Source organism: Liolophura sinensis, chromosome 8 (genome assembly GCF_032854445.1).
Source record: "Liolophura sinensis isolate JHLJ2023 chromosome 8, CUHK_Ljap_v2, whole genome shotgun sequence".
Taxonomy (NCBI): domain Eukaryota; kingdom Metazoa; phylum Mollusca; class Polyplacophora; order Chitonida; family Chitonidae; genus Liolophura; species Liolophura sinensis.
This window is the reverse complement of record NC_088302.1, coordinates 39,420,842-39,443,983: the sequence shown is the minus strand read 5'-3', so window position 1 is coordinate 39,443,983 and position 23,142 is coordinate 39,420,842. Positions and strand designations below refer to the sequence as shown.

At 39.7% G+C, this 23,142-nt stretch overlaps 1 protein-coding gene across 1 annotated transcript in view; it reads right to left on the bottom strand.

Annotated features, from left to right (window-relative positions):
- Positions 1-23,142, bottom strand: part of LOC135474060 (E3 ubiquitin-protein ligase HERC2-like) — an 86,359-nt gene that overhangs the window by 51,598 nt on the left and 11,619 nt on the right. Inside the window, 18 exon segments of the mRNA XM_064754059.1 lie at positions 472-654; positions 1,415-1,600; positions 1,865-2,020; positions 3,241-3,422; positions 3,910-4,076; positions 4,778-4,923; positions 5,646-5,874; positions 7,363-7,563; positions 8,112-8,385; positions 9,174-9,345; positions 9,746-10,005; positions 10,608-10,759; positions 11,592-11,789; positions 12,377-12,538; positions 13,414-13,702; positions 13,827-14,087; positions 14,380-14,599; positions 18,518-18,718. Of these exon segments, the coding sequence (XP_064610129.1) occupies positions 472-654; positions 1,415-1,600; positions 1,865-2,020; positions 3,241-3,422; positions 3,910-4,076; positions 4,778-4,923; positions 5,646-5,874; positions 7,363-7,563; positions 8,112-8,385; positions 9,174-9,345; positions 9,746-10,005; positions 10,608-10,759; positions 11,592-11,789; positions 12,377-12,538; positions 13,414-13,702; positions 13,827-14,087; positions 14,380-14,599; positions 18,518-18,718 (3,639 nt within the window).

The window sequence follows — 23,142 nt, the reverse complement described above, 5'->3', positions numbered from 1 at the left end:
ACTAGTTTTGAGTCTTCCTGTAGTAAGCCAGTACAGGAAGTGCTGACTTCCCACACTTAACACCCCACCTCACAGAATACAGAGAGTGGGTTGACCACTATTTGGCTTATCCTCTCATGCTGAATGCCAAAAGATGAAGTAATAATATTGCAAAAATGACACATCTTGAGATTGAACTTGGGTCTTCGTTTCTGATATGTTTCTTTAGGTGAATGTTGTCATCCTATCATGTGAAAAAGTATATTTATATTTCCCAAACTAATACAATAAGAAAACAAATGACACTTTTACCAAGCCAACAATATGAAAATAGGCAAGTTTTTATAATATATTCTTTATAACAGTTATTGGTAACCTGCGAGGGTTTCCCCCAGGTTCAGTCTGGTTTCCTCCCATCATAATGCTGGCTATTAGTGATAATGCTGGCCGCTGTCATTTTAGTGAAAGTATAGAAGGGAGACAGCTTCATACCTGCATATTCCATGAGTAGCTCTCGTCCACACGGTGCCTGTGACTTAAAGTCCTGTACGTCGTACACCTTCCCGTGGATAACTACCCACAATCCTCCATCTTTGTTATGGTTTTCTAAGTCTGCCTTACGAATCATCTGAACATCCTCATTTGACCTTTGGGAAAAACCTTCCCAGGAATGACCTGGAGCACAAATTGAAGACATCGTAGGACAAATCAAATCTTATTCAGGACGATGAGAATTACACTGACATCTTTGTCACCTGCATTGATGTAACACTTGAAAAGACGATGGTGTTACTGATTCCTCACCCATGATACTAGTATTCATGATTAAGATGTTGACTCTACAGTTATTTATGGGCTTCATTCCCATTTTCAAACAATGCATATTATCAGTTCATGAAAACTGTCAGCAGAACTTCCTGGAACCTCCAAAATGTAGTTAAAATGAATAATTTTCAATAACAATGAAGTTATTTTGGCGTGATTATTCTAAACCTATATACAACCAGGAAACCTTGGCCAACTGTCCACAGCTCTTATTCTCTGAGGTATGTAGTCAAGAGAGCAGTGATTGCGAGATGAACCTGCACCAATGGTGGAGCTAAGTATGTTACAGTACCTAGTAAAATAGACGGATGCTAAGCGTACCCTACAGGACCTCAAATTTCATACACAAAAGTGAATATATACAGGCAAATAAATGTTACAAAATATTATCTTTGGTGCTGAAACTTACAATTTTCCAGAAGAATATTATCCCATTTATCAAGCAAACCTCAAAACACCTTTCTAAAATCAAAAGAGCTCTCCGAATCAGGAAAAATGGGCAAGTTAGTCATGGACGAAATTTATGGTCTTTTAGGGTGGTTGTTAACAGAATAACTTAACTTTGCTTGAAAAAATAGGAAAAGAAATATACAGCTGGAAACTGACTTACTCCAAACCCCTGGCCAGGCCAGATCTTCCTTGTCTTCTCTGTCCAGTCCTGGAGCCAGGCGATTAAACTTGTCCAGGATGTCCAGCAGACCCTCCAAAACACTGATAACCTTACAGCTCTGTAACACAGCTGGGGTATGCAGCTGGAGTAATACCATACAGGTCACCATCTCAGGTAACAATGCACCTGTAATCAACAGTAGTAATCTTATTACAACTCTGTAGTACAACTGGAGCAACACCATACAGGTCACCATCCCAGGTAACAACGCATCAACTGAAACAACACAGTATGTAGCTGGAGTAACTTACCTGAGGTAACATCACACCTCCTCAGGTGGAGGAGTTATTACACCAGTAATTAACATAATATCTGACATAGGTAATAGCCCCTCTAGCATCCTGTTCAATCTGGCTTTCCACGTGTCATACAGATTATTGAAATGCTTACCTGTGACATCTTTCATGACGATCTTGGAGACAAGTGAAAAGTGTTTACTGCTGAAGCCCGCCAGGCTAGCTGCCACAGGCAGGACATCATGGACGTGGCTGACCAGCTGTGTTAGGTACTTCCTCAGGAGGGACCCGGTCCCCTGTAACTCACAGTCTGACAACAACAACACAAAAAAAAAATGTCAGTCCCAAGTTAAACCACCGATAACCATGAGCATAATATACATACATACATGCATGTGTGTTTAGGGCCCTACTTTTTCACCGTGCGGTCAGATTAGCACATTAGTTCTTTAATCTTATCCCATATCTGTAAGGTGTTCATTCAAGCAAATTCTGAATTGATACGTCAAAACGGACATTCGCATATTAGCGGTCAACCAACAAAGACGTTCCGGGTCAAACATCGCAAAGCCAATTCCTTGTTTAACACAAATTACCAAAGAACTACGAAAGTACATAAAGTGCAAAAATAGGACCGAATCATAGAAAGAGAGGTGATCAACAGTTTTCAACAATGCAGGAAAGACGCAAGGCATGCTCCAGGAGACTGGGCGAAACCAGCACCATGCTGGAATATCAGTTGCCGATGATAAAAAAAAAGTATCTCTGTTGCGCTTTGATTGCAATGGTTTATATACCCAAAATGGCGAACTCAACACGATGAATACACACCCCCAGACCTGGGTCAAGCAGAACTAGACACAATCACATAGCAGAGAGAGGGCCTCCATGGCTCAGTGGGTAGGGTGCTAGGGTAGCGTAATGACCCTGGAGCCTCTCACCAATGTGTCCACTGTGAGTTCAAGCCCAGCTTATGCTAGCTTCCTCTCTGGCCGTACGTGGAAAAGTACATCAGCAATCAAATAAATAAATAAATCAAAGCAGAGCACCAATTTCAGCAATTCTGAAAGCTCTGTCCATAATTACTTACAAGAGAACTGTATTCTTTTGTATAGACTGATAAAATTATACTTTTTGTGAAGCCCTGGAACTGGTCAATCTAACCAATGTTGTTTTGTCTCCAAAATCAAATTGCCAGTGTGCATAAATTGCACTGAAAGTTGCTCTTTCGTATGTGAAAAGGTTGAGGAATTAGGGTAACTGAGAACTGTAAGATTACAAATTTAGTGCAAAAAAAAATTATTAATCATAATAATAATATATACATGTATTAAAGCATTTTTTCCCATAAAATAATCTTCAAAATTATAGGACCATGGCAAAAACTGAAGAAACCTATAATCAACATATTTAAGATTAAAGTTCTACTTAAACTAGCATGTTGGTATATGCTATATTCCCTCCCCACCAAGATAAGTACAATATTGATGTCTGTAACTGTTACCAGACAGGGCCAGTCTCAGTACACACCTATCTCTGAGTGACTGTGGGCTGTGTGACCCCCAGGGAAAAGCCTGGCCACAAGTAATCTCTGAAACTGTAACAGGAGGTCCAGGGAAGCTGACGTGTCTGTGAAGTCCAACTCTTCATTCTTCAGCAGCGGATCACGGGACATCTCATGCAGCTTCGATAATGTGAATGTTGAGGCATTTCTGAAAATAGAAAAAAAAAAAAGAATAATCAGTGAAATCTGAGAATGGCATTAAGTTAAAGTGTCACAAAGCAGTTTTGAATCTTTATTTCTTTGTTTTAATTTTCTCAATCGCCTTCCCACCCACCCCCCACAAATAAAGGTTTAGTCTTAAATACATCAAAATCATTTCACGAGTATTGCCATAGTTAAATGAAGTCGTGAACTCATAAAATCTATCTTACTTGCATAACAATTGCTTAGGCAGCTCTTATATACAGCATAAGTCAGGAACAAGTAAGTGAAAATGTTACCATCTCCAGATGTAATGGTGCCAGGAGCTAGTATATGTGGAATTGTACAAATTGTAGATTATGCAACACTGCTGGATTGCTCCTGCAACTTTGCCTGGTTTCTCATATGTGTATGTTTATGAGTAACAGTTAACCTATGTTTCTCCTTGAATAAGTCGATTTCAATCCCAGGTACCAACGAGTTTATATGCTCACCTAAGTAGCTGCTGTATCAGCTGCAGTAATGGAATGGTGGTGCCAGAATCGTCGGAATTGGCTCGGCTACGATTCAGAGCAGTCTGCTCTTTCTTGGAGGAAATGGTCGCCCCTTCTGATTTACTATCATCTTCATCACCTTCTTCGCTGGTTTTGCGCTCTTTCTCCTTCAGTACATAAAATGTAAACAGACATCCCACAAAATCACAATACATTTGTCACACACCCTGCTGCCTTACATATGGAGAGCATAGGTGATTTCTGATACTATATGCAACAACATTTCTCACTTTAATGTCATGAGTAAATCACCAGTCTTTGGTAATTAATTTCCCACTTTTGTTTAATAGCGCTCACTTAGTTTCACCTTTGGAGTGAGCTCATTGTGCATGCATTGTGTATTAATAGAAGTCAAGCAATCTCCTGTAAACTTCACGGAAGAAGTGACAGCTCTACAAACACTGTCATCCACTTATTGCCGGCAAAACAATTCTTGTTATATTGTCATTCTTCAACCTTTTTATCTGTTTGCAAGGTGTTTATGCAAGCATATTCTGAAGGCATTATTACATGTTAACTGATAAATTTATACTTCATGTGAAGTCCTGAAACTTGCCAATCTAACTTGTCATGTTTTGTCTCTAAAATCAAATAAACAGCTTGCAGAAATTGCTCTAAAATATGTGAAGAAAATCTTGAGGAATTAGTGTAAATGAAATTCACTTGGTCAGATATCAGATATTCAGATTGAGTGTATTTGTGCAAAAACTGATTTCGCACAGTTCACATTTCTCAGTCATTTAAAAAAAAAATAGATAACTGACTTAGATGCAATAATCCTTACACAGAAATATGTTTGGGTGCTTACCTTTCTATCCTCAAGTTCACGCACCTCCTTCTGTATGGCAGCCTGTAGAGCCGTCTCCAACCCTCCGTCAGCCATCAGACTACTTACCAGTAGATCTGTCATGAATCTCTGACCTGGGCTCATTACACCAGCCTCACGAGAAACTGCTGAGATAACATCAATGTGACACAACCTCCAGAGATACTGCTGAGATAACATCAATGTGACACAACCTCCAGAGATACTGCTAAGATAACATCAATGTGATACAACCCCCAGAGATACTGCTATGATAACATCAATGTGACAACCTCCAGAGATGCTGCTGATATAACATCAATGTGACAACCTCCATACTGCTGAGATAACATCAATGTGACACAACCTCCAGAGATACTGCTGAGATAACATCAATGTGACACAACCGCCAGATACTGCTGAGATAACATCAATGTGACACAACCTCCAGAGATACTGCTGAGATAACATCAATGTGACACAACTGCCAAAGATACTGCTGAGATAACATCAATGTGACACAACCTTCCAAGATACTGCTTAAATATTATCAATATGTGACACAACCTCCAGATACTGCTCAGGTATTATTGATATGTGACACATCCTCCAGATACTGCTGACATAACATGAATATGTTACACTAAATCTTAATACCTACACATGAGATACAAACCCTAATTTGCGAAGACAACCACAAATTAGCCTTCACTTATTTGTGATATGAAAAGTTTAAACACTTACTTGCATTAAAACAATTTGATGTTTTTCATATTCCTTTAGATATTTATAGATACATTGAAATCATTCATTAAAGTCATTTATTTTCTCAAAATATGTTTGCAAAGCTACAAGACGATAGTATACACACCCCCTGAGGTGAGAAGTGAAGAGAGTGCCCGGGCCCTTTCCTCTGCTGTGGGCAGCAGGATGGACCAGCCACTCTGTAGAGCTGCCTGTGCAGCCCGCTGTACTGTGTTGATCACACCAGTGTTACTTGCAAGGGAGACAACTCTGTGCTTAAGGCTAGCCACCAGAGGGCTCCCAGTACCAAGGCCAAGAGAGTCTGTACTTTCATTTTGTGAAACCGCAGCATACAGCTGAAATGACAAACAACAATGGTTGACCCAAACACACTGTTTTGGTTACAGTTTGGACAATCGCATATAGCCAGTAAACACACTCATCATAATCATACTTTGTAACTATGTTCTAAAAGAAATTCTTCTCTCTTCTAAATTTGTTTTTTTTCTTCTGAAGACGTGATTCCAAAATAACACAAAAAGCTGTATTAGTGTGCTTCTTTGTCCACACTGAACGAACAAACTATGCAAATATCGTACAGTAATTGTAAACAAATTTGATTTCCAACTACTGTAAATACACCATTATACTCCACATGTTTTTTTCCAAGAATTAAGCTTTTTATCAAGGGTGTGTGTATTACACAGTAGAATAGAAGTTGGGTGATTTATTTCCATCAAAACTGGCTGCTGATAACTCCCATGAGTGCTCAAACAATGTGTTGGGAAACCAGAAGTAAACATGGCTACTCGGTACTTGCCAGCATGTCATCAATAAAAATGTTCAAAACAAACAACAAAAGAAATTAATCCATAATATGTTAGTGACGTTTTTAAGAAAGCAAAGGTGAAGTTTTTTAAGATGGAATCTGGAGAAAAACCATTACAATCAAAACAGAGCCACATTTCCATGAAGGTCAACTATTAATTTGCACAAGCACATGGTTTTGAACTGCACTCCCATTAATGGTTCTTAAGATCGCTCAGCGGCAAATCATCCATTCCAAATCCTTCAAGTCTCGAGTCCTTGTCATCAAACATTTTCAAGTTTTGGTTGAGACAAATTATTTTTAATACAGGAGCCACTAACTAGGAAGATTTTGTAAGGATACAGCAAGCTCTAAGCATATCGATGCAGCCGCTATCTTAAGTTGTGCAGCCAATTTACAAGTCACTTGCACACTGGTACAGGAGCTCTAACAAGTTAACTGAGTTATCTCTAAATAGAACAAAACTCAGACAATACATGTATTTACATGATATATACACAGGTATGGCTTTATAATGCAACCTGGTAGGTCTACCACCGCTACCTGACCATATGTTAGCAGGTGTCAAAACCCACTGGCGCACAGCACGTTGTTTTAGCTGATCACAGCTGATCGCACACTATTAGCAGGCTATTATGAGGACAAACCCCAAGGGAATGATTGGGGTGCATCATATACACAGGTACAGATGTTTTTCCAGAATACTTATGGCCAAGTTTACCCTGTGAGTTATACGCACATGTGAAGAATACTGGTGCATTCACAGTACTGAGAAATACTTAACAACAGTAATCAATTAGTTATTTCATCATTGAATACATAAAGTACAAGTCAACATATGCAAAGCTTTATTTTCTGAGGACATACACATAAAAAATACTCTGTTAATTAGCAGTAATAAAGGCTTAGACTAGACAATTTGCTTCATCCCAGAGCCTTCCTAATGAACACTACTTAACACATTCCAATAACACCAGGTGAGTGTTCCACTTATATAAGTGCTTATCGTGGTTACCTGTAAGTTGAGGAGGTTCAACCCAGCCACAGCCATGCACTCTTTCTCCTGGGGTGGGGGCCAGTCATTTCTCCCATCCATCCCCTCACACACCTCAGCTAGAAGTTCGTCCAGCTGCTCAAACGTTGACTTGGACACATCAACTACAAACGGGATCCTTAGTCCTACACTCCACTGTCCACTGGATGACCAGGCAAAACTCTGATGGTGAGAGGAAGGCAGGGAGAGGAAGAAATAATGGTATAAGAAATGGTTGAGGAATTAGGGTGGATTCACTTCCTCGAATGACAAAAAAGTCTGCATGTCTAAACAACTCATGAAATCAGCAAGATATGCATTACCATAGAAGGTGAACAACCATACACATAGGTGTAAAGCATGTACAGATCTGTTGTTTCTTTCAACACTAACTTTAAAATTGAACTGTCAGTAACTAAAACAGCCAGGTAATATTCAGTCACACAGGTTTATATCTACTTATCGTCACATATTTCACTTAGGTATGTAATTGACTGATGTTTTATGTCGCGCACAATAATATTTCACTCATGTGACAGTGGCCAGGATTTTGGGTTGAGGAAACTGAGTAGAGCTCAGAGGAAACCTTCCAACCTCTCCAAATATCTGGTACACCCCCTGAATTTGAATCAACGACTTCACTGGTTGAAGCCTATTGGGCTCATTCAATCTTCCTGATATCAGTCAGGTAAAACCACACAGGTGTGCCTACAGTTATCAGTCCAGCCTACCTGTGCAGGGCCACAAGCTACACCGATGATGTGCTTTCCTTCCAAACAGGTCATGAGAGTGGGGTCAGCCTTACTGGCCACGGCCCCATCTGCTAACTGACCCTGGTCATTCCGGCCCCAGCTGAACACCTCGCCCTCGTCAGTGACCGCTAAGGTGTGCATTGATCCCACGGCTATGTCGACTATCTTCTTCCCAGACAACCCCTCTATCTGTTTGGGATGTCGTATATGTTCCTCTGTACCATGGCCTAGTCTGAAATTATCCCCCTTCCCCCTGAAATACAATTTCATTCATTACCTTATTTGGCATTTTACCCCATGCTCAGTAGTGTTTCAAGTAACAGGACTTGGTCTAGCCGAATAGTTTGGGTACCCCTTTGATTCACAAGGCTATTGACTTTACCAATTCCGCATACACAAACAACACGAAAATGTGACAATTTTATCAACTGGGACTCCAAACCCTTTTCCCTCATTTTAGCTAAATTCAGGTGTCGATATACATACCTGTCACAGGACAGTGACAATGATATGTAAAGACAGGTCATTACGTATATTTTTCACATTAGCTTCTCAAATACTCTTAAATTTTCATTTTTCAGAATAATCCACAAATTTATTATTTACTTGATTGGATTTATACAACTGCGACCAGCATTAAGGTGAGAGGAAACCGCGCCAATCCCATGACCGTCTACAGGTTGCTGGCAGAATTTCCCTCATACAAAGTACAGAGAGAAAGCCAGCATGAAGTGGATTTGAACTCACATCTACTGCTTTGGTGAGAGATTTTTGAGGCATTGTGCTGCATTAGCACCCTAACCACTAGGCCAAAGAAGCCATGAATATCTACAATTCTATTTTTCAACCTTTTTGACCGCCTCTGCATCCTGATAAAACTATGGGGTATACATAAGTAATATGCGCTGCTTTATGATTGCATCTTCAGTGACAAAAATCAATCATTTTCATACTAAGTGTATGCATGAATCCCACTGAATTTAGAGCATTAGAGGTTGACAAGGTTGAAGATTTTCACTATCTCCCACGAAGACAACTCACCATGAGAATACTGCACCTGACTTGGTCAGAGCCAGACTAAAATGTGCCCCACAGAACACCCTATGTACGTCCTGTCCAACCAGTTTCTCCACAACTTTAGGGCTCTTACAGCCGTCGCTGCCACCTCGGCCTAGTTTGCCGTAGTCCCCATCCCCCCAGGAGTACACAGCACCTGTCACAAGTATAAAGATAGATACATTGATGTGTATTATATGTGTCGCAGGCTCATCCCTGTCAAAAAACCTGCATGAAAAAGATGAAACTCCCATTTCTCACAAATGGTTATTTTTGTGAACTAAAAGAAATCGAAGATTTTGAAGATGAAGAAGACTGAACAAAACATTCAATTGCACAAATATTCAAACATGTCACAGAACAGCTATGGACATCACAATATTAAACTGTGTTCTTAACACATTTAGAGGGTGCAAATAAATCTTGGAATAAAAAAAAAAGACTTTTTTATTTATTTCATGGTTCTATGGATATACAGGTATTCTGACCATTTATGGGTCATGTCACAACTAAAATCGTTTGATTCTTCTTAATACACAGCTCATAGAGCACCTTACCTGTATCAGTGACTGCCAGGGTCTGAGCATCCCCAAATCCACAGGCCACATCCACGACCTTGTGACCCTTGAGGGCAGAGACCAGGGTGGGCGTGGCCTGATCCTCCCCGGTCCCATGACCCAGACGCCCGTAGTTACCCCGTCCCCATGTGAATAACTCTCCCGCAGATGTCACGGCAGCACTGTAAGTACTTCCACATGAAATCTGCACTACTTGTTTACCCTGTAAGGCTGTGACTAGTGTGGGAGCTTCCCTCGAACTGTAATATACATGAATTTTCATGATTTATTTGCATGATGTTTTATGTCCTGCTCAATATGAACTCAAGATGTTATCTGTTAAATACCTGAATAGATCATATCTTTTTGCAGAGCAAAGTGAACTTACTCATCATATCAAGCTTTGATTCTATCAGCGTAAAATTGCGGTGAATTTCACCAGTCCTCAATATGGTTGATAAATCCTAGCACTAACTGATAGATTGGTGAGTAACATACTAAATCACTTTTATGACGGTGGTCAGGTTTAATGGATGGAGAGAGCAGAAGTAAACCTTTAACAGGTGTCTAAAAACCCTCAGGTTACAGCCATACAAGAAACAGGAAGAGCTGGATTCAGTCACACCCTGGATCTCCCCTAACATTCAGGAAATTGAGACACATGACAAATTCACCCAAATATTAAAAGAAACTGATTTATACAAAAAGTTTGAATAAAACCTTCCCTATGTTAAACTGACCAGAGACCGTCTTTCATTGGTTACCTGTGATCATTTGCAAAACTATAACACTATCGTCGCTGCTCTGGTTTTACTCACTGTGCTGCAAGTTTTTACATGAGAAAATCACAGGCAGAACTTACATGTTGTCTCCATGCCCGAGACGCCCTCCATCTCCATTCCCCCAGGTGAAGACGTCCCCCTCTGTGGTGAGTGCCATGTAATGCTTGCCGTCAGGGTGAGCCGCGATCTTCATCACTTCTTTTTCCCCAAACCCATCCACTAGCTGGGGGCACTAGAACATAAAACACACAGATAAGCATCACAGAGCAATACAAGCATCACAGGCAATATGAAGTCAGTATACTTTTTAGCACATATACCAAGACATGTTCAGATGTACCTGTCCTTTAATCCTGGTTTGCTTGCTTGCTGGCCTGGAGAACAGAGCTACTATTTACAAGGAATTTCAAGAATATCCAGCATCATGTTCCGTTTAAGTCACGGTGCTGCTGTTTAAAGATATATGGATGATATTTATTTTAATACATCCTGGTCTGCCACCCATTCACAGGTCACCCCATCCAGACACAGTACACTAGGCACTGGGTAAACGGATCTTGTTGAGGGCATGAGGCAACTCAGTATTGATCCCCTGTCTCTTTGTTATGACACTGAACAAAGACTTAGAATATGTTTGTGGCTGAGGTGGCTAGCGTGCCAGTGCGGCACGATGACCCAGGTGCCTCTCACCAATGCGGTCACTCTGAGTTGACATTCCGCTCAATCTGGCCGTACGTAGGAAAATCAGCCAACAACCTGTGGATGGCTGTGGGTTTCCTCTGGGCTCTGCTTTCCTCCCACCATCACATGAGTGAAATATTCTTTAGTACGGTGTGATCAATCAAATAAATAAATAAATAAATAAATAAATAAATAAATAAATAAATAAATAGAATACGTTCAAGTTCTCGATTAGATGTATCTTACACTAAATTTTCCAGGATATCATCACATTACAAAGCTTGTCTCAGCCAAAGTAATGGTCAGTTGATATCAGTTACTGAAAATTCTGTCTCCCTTTACGCATACATCATGTCTTGAAGTCATGTCATTAGAGCGGTTACCTGGCACTCTGCCCCATAGAACATGTTGTAGAGCTTGCCTGCTCTAGTCAGGGCCAAAAGACACCTCTCTGAGCAGACCACCTGTTGTATGCTGCCTAGGTCCCCCAGGCTCTCCACAGTTTGTGGGGAGTTGTTGTTAGTACTGCCCAGCCAGGCCAGCCAACCCCAGCCCAACACCTCCTGAGAAGAGCTGGCACGCTGTTACAGGACAAACAGTAGATTTTACTACATGCAGACTTGGCATAATCAAAGCATTATACAGTAAGAGGTTGACATGTCACAGATTTTGAGCCAAATGCACTCTTATCTAATATGGATTAATTTGGATAGAAACGAAATTTTCTATCCGATTATTTCAAGTGAATGACAAAGTAGTCATTGTGTTTTTAATTGTCAAATTGTCAGAGGAGCTCTACATACATGTATATGTGTATACTTTAGAATTTACCCAGACAAAATATAGTAAATAAACAAAACAAACACAAATGAAAGGGAGCACACAGAACTGAAGCTAGGTTACTGACTGAGACTGATTACAGTTCATATATCTTGTTTTCATAAACAAAATCATTCTGGTCCTGGAACCACAAGTTTCTGTTCTCTTTAAAATACATACAGCTTTCAAGACAATGTAAATCACCAGGCTTTTTTCACTCTTAGTAAAGAACCTTTCATCAATGTCACTGCCTAAGGTCATATTTTGTGAAAAATGAGCAAAATGAACAGGTGAGACATAAATCCTAGTTGTCAGTTATCCATGGCTAGACACTGCTATGTTCACATACCTTTTGAGTATCTGTAGGAGGAAGATAGGGCGCACTTAACCTATCTAGGTGTGACATGACAACAACAGCACACTGGCGTAGATCCACTGTCATGTCATCATCATCTGGAATGGTCAGGTAGCGGAGAAAACACTCTGTGGGGCTGACAATGTAGTTACCAGACTGGGGAAAAATATCAAAATATGTCATCATCAAACATAACAAAATTTAAGTTCACTAGTTTTGCATCAAATTAAAGTATTTTAATGCATTTAATTATATCAAAGAAAGGTTAGAAAGCTAAACGGAATTGTTCTGATTTATGATTTTTAGTGGTGGGCAAGAAGATGAGGTCATTTGTTGTCAGTTGCCTTTCATGAAGTTCCAGTTGCACAGCTCTGAGGAAAACACTTGATTACAGCGGTGAATTACAATGCTTTCAAGTTTCATAAAAACTTTTTGTGTATTTATTTAGAGTGTGGAAGTTTTCCATGTGTAAATGTATTTTAAACATAAATCTTTATAACTGTCTATCATTGTCCTATGACTGAACAATCGTTAAGTATTACGTTAAGCCCTAAGCCCTCACTCACTCACTTATAATTGTCTAACATAACATTGTACAGAATAGCTCCATAGCTTGTCTCTCTTTGTCTTTAAACATGGTAGCATCGCAGGTGGGGTCCATCGTGAATGTTTTTCAAAAATGTACACTGTAGCACTTCTGTGACGGAGTTGACAGACATAAATGTAACTAGGGTCTCCCTGACTTTTGCGACATTTCCAAATCTATGGAGAATGAGTGAAGGTGTTTACAGACAAATTAGAAACTGTCCAGATTTACGTGGTTGCATTTTACCAAACGTATTTGCAAACCTAAACATACACAAAATAATAGAAAAATGTAACACCATCATCCCCATGTACTTACTCTAACTACTTTCAAATTCAGATCAAACAAATTTGGGCCACCGTCGTATAAATGAAATATTCTTGAGTACGATGTAAAACCTCAATTAAATAAAAATGTTTGTAATTTGTCTCCATATTTAACTCACCTCATCCCAGCGAGACATCTCCGATAGCTTGCCCTTAGGGCTCTGGATTTCACAGAAGTGTCTAATAAAGGGGACTAGTGGTGCACAGAGCAGGTTAGAACTGATGCGGTTGTCAAACTCATGACGACTGTTATTCCACAGGTTCAGGAGTAGCAGAACCACATTGAGGATGTGACTGAGGGAGCCTCTCTGTACAGCCAGCTCCAGGAGCAAGGCCAAGGCAGTCTGCTGGTCCTGAACAGGCACCTTACTACTGCCCTTAGCGCTCGCCCCTCCTCCATTCAGGTCCCTAGAAGAATGATTGATTGATAATATAATAATACACTAGAAAGCAATGAAGACTATTTTAAACATTTTTCTCATATTAAATCTAAAAGACATATAATAAGAACAAATACACATTTCTTACTTACCCTGCGACAACTGAGCGGAGGAATTTGGAGGCCCTTTCCACAACCTCCAGCCAAACATTTGACACAGACCCCTCATCAAACAGCGTGGCCTCGGGAAGAGAGCGCAGCGCGTCCAACGACTCCTGTAATAGCTCCGAGCACAGGTCGGCATCTTCTCCAGAGCGCCACGCACGGCGCAGAAAGGCAAAGGCAAAACTGAGGGCAGCTCGTGACCCCACACGGGCCAGTCCTGTAGTGGCTCGCTCTGCAGGCTTAGATTTACTGTCAACAAATACAAATTACATGTAGAAATCATAACTGAGTCATAATTTTTCTTACCACAAAAATGGTTTCCAAAATACAAAAAGTAAAATGTACAAAAGTAAATATCATCAGCTTTTTCCTACACTCTAGGTATAATCTGAATGTGAACTTACCAGAAGTTTTATTAACTGGCTACAGAGACAGCACAGTACACACATGTACATGTACTCAAAACTGTTTCACTTCGTATGAGAAAAAACAAATATTACCATAAATTTATTATGATTAGTAACAAGGAGACAGATCTAACCTTTTCTGTTTGTTGAGGTTAGCTTGATTTGATTGTTTCTTCCTGGTCGGAGTTTTGCCTTCTGCGCTGGGTTGCCTTGACAACGCCACGAAATATCTCTGGAGAACGGCGAGTCGTTGTTGTAAGCGTGTTGATGAGAGGGTTGAGCTGGCCGTTTCCAGGGAGAGTTGTTGTTGTTCGTAGATAAGGGACCTTAAGCACTCCTTAAGCTGGCTTAGTTCTGAGGTGACAGAAATTCAAAACTCTGACAATCTTGAAGCAGGAACAGACAAATAATCAATCTACCTGTCTGTCAAAATAGACATTTTAACGAGAGATAAAACTGTGCTGTAAGACACCTGCAGAGGTACCTAGAAAATGTAAGCGGTGGTTTGGCAGTAACTGGCACACAGCCAAAACAAATAACCCACAGAAAATACAAATTGTGTTCAAATGCAGAGTAGGTCAAGTTGCACCCCTAATACCCACTGTTCTTAAAGTTAACAGCAGAACAGATGGTATTATCTCTCAAACAGAGAAAAAATAATAATTCCATTCAGCCATATGAGTTTTGCTACTGATTTGTTTATAAAAACATCCCGGCTTCGGGCAATTTGGTTCAGATTTTGGTATCTGATACTTCACAAACACAAGAAAGAAAAAAAGAAAGAAATCTGCTATTAACACAAATTCGTCAACTTCAGCAGTTTCAACTGTAAAATACATCCATCCAAATTGCATGATTCATCAGTGATTTATTTGATCAAAAAACAATTAAACAAGATAAATAAATACAGTTCGATAATTCAGCCTCAATCAAAATCAGAAAAAGCTGCCTTCGAGTCTCCCATTTGATGCTCAATCTTCAACTCCATGTACAGCTGTGAGTTTTGTACAACAGGTGGAATGGTAATATAGGTCAGGTTAAAAGAAAAAAAAAACTATCTTAAGACGACCAAGATCTTTATAGTATTAGCTTGTGACCAAAATCAAGTGATCCAAGTACTTTCTATACACATGCTGGCAATAACCTAAGAGCTAATTGCCAAATATACCACAGAAGATACCAGGTACTCAAATGGTTGTGGAAAGGCAGAAGAGTGCCCTCACAGATCTGCTATCTTCAGCACTTGACATCCAAGTGGGGAGTCTGGTCTAAATATCAGCCCAGGTAATTAGCACACAGACTGTGCTCATACTGTTGAGCAACAGTGGAGGTAAAGAGTGTGGACTGTTAACTTAACTTGGCTCAGTGACTTCTTTTCACCTCAACTCTGGCTCGAGACCTGTGTTTGTTATGTAGAGTTTGACTTCACATACCACTAGCAGACACACAAGACACAGTGTCTAAAACATCACAACAAAGTCTTAAATCACCAAACTCCATCTCTTCATTAGCAACTGTATAAGTTTTAACAATGAAAACTCATCGTAATATGTAAGAGTAATGTGTAGTGTACATCGTAATACGTGACAATAATGTGTAGTGTACATCGTAATACGTGACAATAATGTGTAGTGTACATCGTAATATGTGACAGAGTAATGTGTAGTGTACCTCGCAATACGTGGCTGAGTAATGTGTAGTGTACATCGTAATACGTGACTGAGTAATGTGTAGTGTACATCGTAATACGTGACTAAGTAATGTGTAGTGTACCTCGCAATACGTGGCTGAGTAATGTGTAGTGCACATCGTAATACGTGACTGAGTAATGTGTAGTGTACGTCGTAATATGTGACAGAGTTATGTGTAATGTACATCGTAATACGTGACTGAGTAATGTGTAGTGTACATCGTAATACGTGACTGAGTAATGTGTAGTGTACATCACAATACGTGACTGAGTAATGTGTAGTGTACATCGTAATACGTGACTGAGTAATGTGTAGTGTACATCGTAATATGTGACAGAGTAATGTGTAGTGTACATCGTAATACGTGGCTGAGTAATGTGTAGTGTACATCGTAATACGTGACTGAGTAATGTGTAGTGTACGTCGTAATACGTGACAGCAATGTGTAGTGTACATCGTAATACGTGACTGAGTAATGTGTAGTGTACATCGTAATATGTGACAGAGTAATGTGTAATGTACATCGTAATACGTGACTGAGTAATGTGTAGTGTACATCATAATACGTGGCTGAGTAATGTGTAGTGTACATCGTAATACGTGACTGAGTAATGTGTAGTGTACGTCGTAATACGTGACAGCAATGTGTAGTGTACATCGTAATACGTGACTGAGTAATGTGTAGTGTACATCGTAATATGTGACAGAGTAATGTGTAATGTACATCGTAACACGTGACTGAGTAATGTGTAGTGTACATCATAATACGTGGCTGAGTAATGTGTAGTGTACATCGTAATACGTGACTGAGTAATGTGTAGTGTACGTCGTAATACGTGACAGCAATGTGTAGTGTACATCGTAATACGTGACTGAGTAATGTGTAGTGTACATCGTAATATGTGACAGAGTAATGTGTAATGTACATCGTAATACGTGACTGAGTAATGTGTAGTGTACATCGTAATACGTGACTGAGTAATGTGTAGTGTACATCACAATACGTGACTGAGTAATGTGTAGTGTACGTCGTAATACGTGACTGAGTAATGTGTAGTGTACATCGCAATACGGGACTGTCACTGAGTAATGTGTAGTGTACATTGTAATATGTGGCTGAATAATGTGTAGTGCACATCATAATACGTGGCTGAGTAATGTGTAGTGCACATTGTAATAAGGGACTGAGTAATGTGTAGTGCATATCGTAATACGTGGCTGAGTAATGTGTAGTGCATATCGTAATATGTGGCTGAGTAATGTTTAGTGCACATCGTAATACGTGACTGAGTAATGTGTAGTGCACATCGTAATACGTGACTGAGTAATGTGTAGTGCTCATCGTAATAATAATCATCATGAAAATTTGAAGGATAAATGAAACATTTAATTTTTTTTTCTTAATATGCGGTTTAGGATGTGCCCTAAATAAAGGTTCATGGGGCATAGAAATGTCTTTAAACTTAAGTTTTATTAGGATCCCAGTGGTCAGTCTGCAAATTAAATACCCTGCAGTGAACAGTGAGATCTCATTAACTCGCTCAGCTCATCCTTGACTTCACGTCTGAAAATTGCTGACCATGGAAGAAAATAAGCATAAAATATGCCTCAAAAATGCAATTTTAACAAAAAAATTTTGGAATAGCTTTCTTCTCTTCCTGTAAAACCACACTGTGTTTTAGAGATTATTTTCCAAGAATCCTTAAATACATCGGTGCAATGCTTTCAAGTCATATTGATTTTCTGAAATAAAGCAATCTGCCTCAATCAACATAACCTTTCCCTTAAACTGTGGTATATGCTGATAAATTGACAGACCTGTTTAGTGGACCACCTGTGATTCTGCAGCATATGTGCATGTAACGATAGGTGTTCAACACTTGTGTAATCCAAAATGTCCAACTGAAGCGCATACAGTATGGCTGATTTACTATCTCTCCTGGACTGTTTAGGAGTTTGTTAACTCACGGCCCAATCTGTCACTAGCCTCATAAATGATGACAGTCACAATAACACTTGTTCTCTCTTGTCAGAGAATATACTGCCTGTTGTCCTTGTTACCATGGAAACACAACACTGGAAAACTAAAACTGCACGCATGTTGTTGCTTACCAATAATAATACGCTGTGTATGGAAGGTGATTTTTCCCAACTACAAGAATGGGTACATCGGTACCAACAAATATTACAAAATATCACAAGTTACCTACTGCAAAATTAGTATCGTGACTCTTCTCGTAACACAATTGATACAATTAATACAATTTCCTTTTTATCTACACAGAAGAAAATTCACTTGTGAAAGTTTCATCCCAGACCTGTAAATTTTATCTGCAACATGTCAAGACATAGGTACTTTTACATAAAAAGTTCAACGTTGAATCTACCTGAAAACTGTTAGCTTCTAAAAGTGTCCCGCTGAACAATGAAAACCCTTTTCCTCAGGTATTAAGGTCATTTCTCTGGTTGCAACAACCACCACCATAACAAGAACAACGTACATCACATACCACTGTCTATTCTGGCAAAAGAATGCGTGGATGTACTTGTATCACACGATGAGAATGTTTTACACATTTACCTGGCTGTTGTCCCCATGTCCAGGAGTCAATCAGTGGGGCAGATGGGTGGGGCCTGACAGTCTCCTCCTCTTTTCGTTCCTGGTCCTCCTGGTCCAGCAGCTGACATGATGGACAGTTACAGCCCTTGTCAGGTCCACACTGGCCATCACAACAGCTACAGGTCAGCACCTTCATCCCACAGTAGTACTTCCCTGTCTCACCTGGACACAGAAAAAACTTACAGCCGGACCTCAACAACGATTCTGACATGTTGTAATATTTGCTCTAACCACTGACAATGGTCAGCTAATGTACATTTTTAAACTTTATTTTCCAAATCAATTTATATGAACAGTTATTTCAAAATTGAAAAATTCTGTCCAAAGAAAAAAAAACCCAAATAATAATTAACCTCCCATTTCCTAACCCCAGCTAATACAGAAAGGGAGTACGTCCACAAATAGGAATGAGCTTATCAGATTTGGAAAGTTTCTCTTTGTTTTCAATATAAACCCAATTCAGTCCAAGGAACATCCAGTATATATATATATATATATATACACACACACACACATATAAAACGGTCATATTGTACAATTGGGTTTAAGAGAAACCACGCTCAAAAAATGACAGAATCAGACAGCACAAACAAAGAATCCATCAATCCCTTTGGAGAGGAGACATTATACCAGTAAAGATCAGGTAAGAAAAGCAGTACAGGGATATATATGACCATACACATAGGTAACCAGTAAGAGCTGGACTTGAGCCTGTGACATCACTGGTGAGGAGCCATTCAGTAACAGCCACCAGATTGTTCAGCTGAATGAGCCAATAGCTAGATGGATTACCTGTGTAGCTTATCCATGTACAGGTACATGTCATACAGATTTAGGAGCAGAAAGTAATTACCTTGAATACAATGTCAGTAAAATTACGCATATACATGTATATGGACATCTACATGTACTTACGTAACATTGCAATCAACATAAATCCACCAGTACATACATTATGTAAATCTTAAATGTATCATGGTATTTCTTATTACTACTATATTTGATATGCAATGATACATTGCGACTGATGCACTCAGAGCAGTCATATGTCAACTGCTACATCTATGTCTACCAAAAACACATGTACCTGTCTGACACACTTTCTTATCAAATACACTATACTGTAATTAGGCCGAATGTGAGAGTAAATTTCCATACCCGACAACCTTTGACTAACACACCTTTCTCAGGTCAAACCATCAGGGAGATAAGTCAACTGCAATTATCAGCTCATCTGAACATACGAAGCCATTTAATTTCCTGGAGTACGTCAGAAATTTTACACACTGCGCACGTTCTAAGTGCTTAAGTTTACTGCTCCAGGACAGGATGGTCCTGAGTTTGACCTAATGATCTGATTGTCTACGTAATGACTAATACATGCAGTCTGTATGATGTATTACATGATATCACAGAGGGTCACAATAATCCCCTCCCCTATGTGGTTATAAATAAAACACATGTTCACATGATCATGTCTGCATATACAGGTGTCATCAGATCTCTGGGACAGTTTGACCTGGATGAAGTTACAATCTAGTTCTGACCTGACAGTTCTTGTGAATATCTCTTTATCTGATTGGAGTTTTACACCGTACTAATGAATATTTTCACTTTTGCGGTACTCAAGAATATTTCACTTATACGACGGCTTACCAAGAACAAACAGCTTAACAGGTAATAAAAACACAGTGCGGATGTACATGTATATCCATGTACCTATAGTTATATACTTGATAGTTGCTCACCACTACACTCAAGAAGCACTTCTGCCATGGCGGTAAAACAGTTTTATTGGTAGCTGAAACCCTAGTGTCTGGAGTAAACCATTAACCTGTGGCAAGTAACTGATAACCTTTCCTGTATGTGACACAAATCTTCACCTTTACAGTGAGCTTAAGCTTAAGGTGTACAAGTGCATACTGGAGGATGGATAGTCACCTCCATTGGACTTTATGTAAGACCACATAATATCTGCTTTACTAACACTGTCAACCATTTCGTGCCGTCACGACTGAATGATGGACATGGAGGAATTTCCAGGATTTCCTGTCCAGGCTGACAAAGGCTGGGTTTGAGTTACTACCTTAACTGTGTATCTGGATCACAATACTAAAGACTTCAGACACAAAAACCACTTCATTTTACCCTTTCCTCAACCTTTTCGCAGATGAAAGACCAACTTTCAGTGCAACTTATGCATATTTTTTATTGATTTCTAGCAAAAACTTACATAGGTTGGATATTCCAATTTCAGGGCTTCACGAGAAGTATAATCTTAACAGTCTACAAAGAATATGCTTGAAAAAACACTTTGCACACTTGCAAAAAGGTTGAAGAATTAACAGACACCATGACCACCACATCTTGGCTTATGCCCTTAATACCCTGACAAGCAATGAAGTGTTAAAATTGTTATGATGACAATGAATTTATGGTTGTCTTCAGGCCTCAAGGCAAAGGTAGGCTAAATCTTCTTGTGTTATTAGGTGCAATGAAATATTTTAGCACATCTCTCAGCACCTATATAACATTATCAGCACCTTGAGAGAAGGCGTGACTGGTTATGTCAATAGCTGTAAGTTAGTCTGCTGAGATGTGGGCTGACAGTTGGCAGTGTCAGAGCATAAAGCAGTGATGGCCTGGGCTGGGAACTGGCAGGCTTCCATCCAGTCTGGCCTAGGGAAACCCAAGACCACATCAAAGTCTGGTACCCACCCCATCTATATAAATATATACAGTGGTACATACATACGTGCACACATGTGTGCCAAATTAATTAGGCAACTAGAGACAGAGAGTCTAATAAAATCTCTATCAAACCTCCCAGGATTAATCAACAACAAACAAACACAACACGATTTTATAGGCTGTTCATGACCATGACTACAAGGCAAACTACAGGCAGTGCTCTTCCAACAGGATCAGGGGAGCAGGGCATGGCCTCATGTTGCATATGCTTGTCTCTCAATTGCTTAGACACACAAGGTGCTGGTCCAATCCAAATTATCCACTTGAGATTCCCCTGTCTCAACTGATCTAGGGAGTCCTGGGTACAACAAGTGGTTGATAACTTTGTCTATAAACATGAAGTTTGTTTGAGATCATTTAAACCATCAACACAGCATACACTCTGAGCTTTATCTGCAGGTGAAATTCTGTGCACAGGGCCTAATCTGGCCTCGGAAGGGCAGTAGGGTAGAACAACCCGTGAAGGGCACCTCAATGTTGAATATTTCGATTCTCATACATTTTTTAAGGGCCTCCGTTCCTACGGATGACCTCCACCCCACATGCACACCACAACATGTATCTAGCCCGAAAATTCAGTCTAAGGATGGATAATATTTACCGATATGTGGAGAACTCTGTCATCCAGGATGACATGTGCATCTGATCATCACGTTTGTATCATAGCTACCCCAACTTAAAAAGTTGTTCGTTGTGGCTAACAAACCCTGTTTTTTGAAGTCGGGTTGGTCGGTCAACATGTTTTTTTTTTTTTTTTCAGAAAGTAATTTCCAGACCACATAATCTGAATGTTAATTGAATTATCGCTGTTCCATATTTCGTCACCTGCTTCAGGGCATACATTTCTGATTTTAAATGCTCTTTAAAAACTTGTTTTCATAACCAAGTTCTTTCACACTGAAGTCAAATATTCCTTCTTGATTCTGGATCCAACATTAAATTTGCGTAAATTTACAAACTTTAAACCTAAACAACTGAAGTTCAAAGGCATCCATTGCTTTCGCCAAAACTAATGTGGCGAATCGTTAGCCGCAGCCTAGCGACTAAGTAGATAATACGAGTCTTATAATGAATTCGGGCTGTTTCTTTCTTTTTTGTAATTTTTTTTTTCTTTCAGCATAAAGGGCACTTCGAGGGAACGGCAGCATCCGTTAATCATATGCTGAGAAGGGCTGGATTAGGCCCTGGTGCATCACAGGTGGGAAAATATGTCAGTCATTTGGCAAAAGCTGGTGGTTTAGTCAAGGCACTCTGGATTTGTCCAGAAAACTGAATGACATCTTATGTTTATTTATTTATTTATTTGATTGGTTTCTTCCCACCATAATGCTGGCCACCATCATATAAGTGAAATATTCTTGAGTACGGCATAAAACACCAAATAAATAAGTTTGATTGGTGTTTTATACCATACTCAAGAACATTTCACTTGTACGGCGACGGCCAGCATCATGGTGGGAGGAAACCGGGCCGAGCTCAGTGAAAACCCACAACCAGCTGTAGGAAGCCAGCATGAGCTGGACTTGAACTCACAGCAATCGCAACGGTGATCTTGGGTCATTGTGCCACGCCTGCATGCTAACCACCTTGGCCAGATAGCTTATACAAGTACATGTACTAATTATTTCTGAGAAGAGCATTAAACATTCATGAATGAATAAACTGTATAGGATCAGAGTAATTTTAGGTTTCTTGACGATGTTAGTAGTCTGAACTAAATTAAAAGCCAACAAATTACGGTTGTTGGCATAATGAGGGTTGTTGTAGTTATAATGTTCATTATATAGAATTATAGTGGGTGGAAAAAGCGGAAGATCTAAGGAAAAAGCGGAAAA